The sequence below is a fragment of the Antedon bifida genome, chromosome 5 (assembly GCF_963402885.1).
Source record: "Antedon bifida chromosome 5, ecAntBifi1.1, whole genome shotgun sequence".
Classification (NCBI taxonomy): domain Eukaryota; kingdom Metazoa; phylum Echinodermata; class Crinoidea; order Comatulida; family Antedonidae; genus Antedon; species Antedon bifida.
In genome coordinates this window covers 10,606,933-10,611,627 of record NC_136230.1, presented here as the reverse complement: position 1 = coordinate 10,611,627, position 4,695 = coordinate 10,606,933, and the positions used below count along the sequence as shown (strand labels likewise).

Sequence of the window (4,695 nt, the reverse complement as noted above, 5' to 3'; positions counted from 1 at the left end):
TTCATTATTTTTAATTAATTCATTTTTTTTTCATATTATCAATTATTAATTATTAATTTGTCAAGGCATTCCCGCCACAAGATTTTCATCTTTTTGGGATCCTGCCTTCGTTCATTTTTCAACAATTTGTGATTATAGTCCTATTACTTTTTTTTTTCTCTCTCTTTTGGACGTAAATAAATGTCTTTTGAATTTTAATTTGAAATTTGAATAATACAGTAACTTTAGTAACAATTATGGAGTTGAAATTGTCTTTTAAAAGGTTTAAACTCGTATGTCGTTTCTCATTAATTTGATGTATGGTTAGTTCTACCAGAATTATCCAGCCAGCAGTATTTTTGATGTTGATTAGCTACTCCTGTGTGTTGACGGTATTTTTGCTATTTCATGATACCTCTATCATCAGGAAACGTATAACTACAATTAATACAACGATGTTACGTAAAGACTTCAATGCATCAATACAGCCAACGTTGGTGGAATCAGAACCGGAATTTCCTGGATATGTCAGTCTAGCTACTAATAAGGTATTACTTTATTAGGTGAGCCCCCCTCTGCCGGTCGGATCACCTTGGGATTGTTGCCAATGGGTATTGCATAAATATGTATTCTTTTTTCTTTCTCACTAATGTTTGTCATGCAATACTATTTTTTTAAATGACTTTTCTCTCTATTTTCTTGGGTTTTTTTATCCTATGTTTTATGACATATTAATGAACTTAATTTATTTATTGATATACAGTAGGCCTACAAAATAAAACAACAGTATCTAGACTATATTTATTTACACAAATGTATAGGGTTGAACCTCCCGAATTCAAACTGTTTTCTTCATTTCCGTATTGCAATCATTCGCAATTCAAGATATTTCAGTTCACCAGATTACAGAGGGCGGTACCAAAATGAAACTCATTATTTTATTTAACGGTCAGCTTTGGTCTCAATCAAAATTAGTTTGTATCGTCGTGTAATCATGTGAAATGTAACAGACATTTTTTTACAAAAAAAAACCATAAAAGAAAAATTAAATGTTTTTTTTCAATAAAACAAATAGACAAAATTGTTTAAAATTGTTTTAACATTTAAAAATCAACATTAACAAGAGCAGTCAGAAGGTTGCAACCACTTCCACCAGGAGTAAAACGAGAAAAAAAAATAATTGTGATATATATCAGTCTTGTAGTTTTGGCCTAAAATTAGTAAAATAATAAAAAGTGGTCCCGAATTGGGGTCCTGGTCCGGATTGCCTCCAAAATTGAATGGAGTCGTCCTTGAACACAATGTGTCACGCAAATATCTCAGACAAAAATAGGTATAAGCGGCCGGAGGTAATATCAATAGCAATCATTAAATAATTTAATGACTTACTGCAAAATTCGAACTAGTTAAATATAATCATTATTGCTAATACTAATATTAATTATTCTGTTTAGAGTCTTCGTCTTACTTGCAATAACTGTGCTGTTGTGACAAGCTCTGGTCATTTATTAGGATCAAACGCTGGAAGAGAGATTGATCAACACCACTGTGTCATACGAATGAATCTAGCCTCTGTGGTTGGCTTTGAACATGATGTTGGCACTCGCACGACCGTCAGAGTTGTGGGCCATCGGAACTTTAGGAAATCGCTAGGCAAAAAGAATGTACTATTGGAGGTCTTGGTAAACAACACAACTCGAACTCAGATGATTATCATTAGTTGGATGAGTATAACTAAAGAAGTTCCGAAGCTCACAAACGAAGAATACCGCTACGCCTTTCTTCTAGCCTACCTTTACCAAGATGTTCCAATATACTCATCTCTACCAGACCGAATGGTTTTAGCTGAAGACTTATTTAAACAAGAAACAGGTTTTACAAGGTAATTCAATCGTCGTTATAATTTAATTGAGAAGTAGGTTATAAGTAATTTTTATGTAATCCATTTCTTTGGCGATTATTTAAAATCTTTTCTGTTGACCATAATTTTTTTCAAACACTCGGAATTAATTGTGGTAACCAATCTGGATAAACAGTACGGGATAAATAAATGTCAACAAGCTTTAAAGAGGGCCTTTTTTTCCACCACTAGGCGAATTTGTTCGCGCGAATCGAAAGCCTCATCTTATGCTCATGCGGATTCGTGTTTCCATCTTCCAAATCCCTTCCTGCGACTCTTTTTTTTAATTTTTTAACAAATTTGCCTAGTAGTGGAAACAGGCTTAATATAACTCACCGTTTGAAATTTATTTTTAAACGCGTCGTAGACACGACACATGAAAGATTTTGATTGAAAACCTTCGCTCTACAAGACAAATATTGAGCAATATTGTATAGTCAGAATAAACTGTTATCAAATCTACCTATCGAGATAGCTAGATGAGTAACCGAGACTGTATACAATCTTTGGTTATTATGTAACTGAATTTTTTAATTGTACCCGCCTATATCAGGATTTAGCATAGGACCTAATGCTAAATTATTTTAGTCGCACCATTTACCGAATGTTGCCCTAACGTAAATTTATTATTATACAACCTTTACACCTTTATTTCTAACATATATCGTAATGTATACAGTATACAATATTTCAATTATTGTACAGTATTTAACATATTTATGCACATTCTATACAATGCTACTAATGTATAATATCATTGTTTATATTATGTAATGGTAACAGAAAAAAAGCTCGCACAATGTTGACAACAGGATGGTATACATTGGTGTTTGCCATGGAAGTATGCCCTAGTATAACTGTATACGGTATGGCATATGAAAGTTATTGCAAGTAAGTCACCCAAATTGCGGCTCAAAACTCTCAACGTCTGACTATGTAGACGCCTATATCGTTATATCTCTTTGGCGTTATGATATATAATATAACGTAGACCCTACTCGTAAAGTACGGTACTTTTCTACTGTAAATCTTTGTTATAGTTTTAAAAATATATAAATGGTGAAACTTTGCATTGTATAAATACAGGATTTTTGCTGAGAATGGGAGGGGTTCTTCTTTTTTCTCTTTGAAGCAAAGAGGAGGACAGGATGCTAAAAGCTATGCATGTTTCAGGCTTGATCTAGAATGTTAAATTTGCCTGCTGGTAGGGATTGGCCAAAACATGTGCAAGAGCTAGTCCTATATATTTAACACTTTGTATGCTGGTCTTAATGTTTGGTTTGAAGGGCATTTAAGGAAAAGGAAACCCTTACGAACCTTGAAATGCCCTTATTAACTCTTGCAAACCTTTTTCTACAGTTCTACCGCCAACGCAAGTGTGCCATATCATTATTACGAGAATAGTACGCAAGAATGTACCTATTATAACAACAGTGAGTACAGGAAACGGAATGGTCATCTGTTTTTCACTGAAAAGGCTGTTTTTCGTCGGTGGTCAACATTGAATAACATAACTTTTAAATACCCTGCGTGGCCAGAAAAGAACGAAAACGATAACGAAAATGGAACTCTGCATACAACATTTTTGGACAACATGAGAAGAAGGTTTATTACAAAAAGTGTACGGAGTCGTCGTAAGCTTTCAAAAGGAAAGAAACCCCTTAGTCATCTGTGATAAAACTATATATAAACAGGCACAACATAAATTGTAAACCGCCCGGTGATATACTGACATTTAATTAATTAATTTGAAACGATTAAGATGAGGAAATTTGTGAGAATGAGATTAAAACCCGGAACCTTCTACTTGTATGCCGATGTTCTAACCATTTTCATTGTATTGCTCAAATCCGATTAGATAGCGACTCTTTAACTTTCATTCTTTCTTGGAATGATCCAAGAAAACATTTATTATGTATTGTCTTTGGCCCAAATAATATACAATGTAACAATTATGTAAATAACATTAGAGTACATTTAAGAATTCTGTTTACGTTTAAATGAAAAACAATTAATATTTCCAAGCTTAGTAGAGATCAGTGTTTGTAGTAGACATAAGATAAATATATTTTAATTTATATGGATTATTTGTATAAAATGATATATTCATCTTCAATTGATTGTAAAGAACATAATTTGCATAATCTTTAATTCCTATTAATACAATTCCATCTTCCTTTTTCAATTTCTAGTTCTAATATTATCTTAAGACTATTTATGCATAATATTTGTTTTACGTCATTGGTCCACCATGGCTCGGCTCATTTCGTTGAGCTTTTCTATATTGAATTTAATAATGAATTTAATGAATTTGTCATTATTTTTGTGGATTACTCTCAGCCATTAACGAATTACATTAATGATAGGCCTACTTGAAATTTTCGTAGGGAATCTTCCACATTCTCCTCTCACTGCAACACTTGATGCAGAATTACCCATCGCTAAGATATATTTAAAGAATTTTATGTGAACTTTCTCTAAAATTGATAAATTATTCAACCCCCATATTTCACTACCATAAAGTAAAATTGGCATAATCTTAACATACAAAATCAAGACGCCAATAAGTGATTCCCTGTAATGTAAACAAAGCCTTATTAGCTTGTTGACAAATTGCTTTCTTTGGCTTTATTCCATTTTCCGTTTGAGTTGAAGACAACTCCTAAATATTTAAAGGATTTAACAATGTCAAATGTATTTCCATTGTTACTTAATGGAATACATTATTACCTTTGTTAACATTGACAGTTTACATCCCATTTTGTACAATAAGCAGACAACTTATTTAAATAACACTCTCGGCTTGGTACGGCGGA

General features: G+C 32.6%; 1 protein-coding gene across 1 annotated transcript; it reads left to right on the top strand.

The window, feature by feature from the left end:
- Positions 1-334: 334 nt before the first annotated feature.
- LOC144843014 (alpha-N-acetyl-neuraminyl-2,3-beta-galactosyl-1,3-N-acetyl-galactosaminide alpha-2,6-sialyltransferase-like) lies at positions 335-3,903 on the top strand. The gene is made up of 4 exons (XM_078699654.1): positions 335-527; positions 1,434-1,861; positions 2,663-2,770; positions 3,239-3,903. The coding sequence occupies exons 1-4, from the start codon at positions 342-344 to the stop codon at positions 3,552-3,554; spliced, it is 1,038 nt and encodes a 345-aa protein (XP_078555780.1). The 5' UTR covers positions 335-341; the 3' UTR covers positions 3,555-3,903.
- The last annotated feature ends 792 nt before the right edge of the window (positions 3,904-4,695 follow it).

Bases quoted from the DNA above. Each gene is read 5' to 3' on its own strand.
- LOC144843014 (XM_078699654.1), top strand. From the start codon at position 342: ATGTTGATTAGCTACTCCTGTGTGTTGACGGTATTTTTGCTATTTCAT. The intron at 528-1,433 runs GTATTACTTTAT...TATTCTGTTTAG, and splicing joins TCAGTCTAGCTACTAATAAG to AGTCTTCGTCTTACTTGCAA. The intron at 1,862-2,662 runs GTAATTCAATCG...TAATGGTAACAG, and splicing joins CAAGAAACAGGTTTTACAAG to AAAAAAAGCTCGCACAATGT.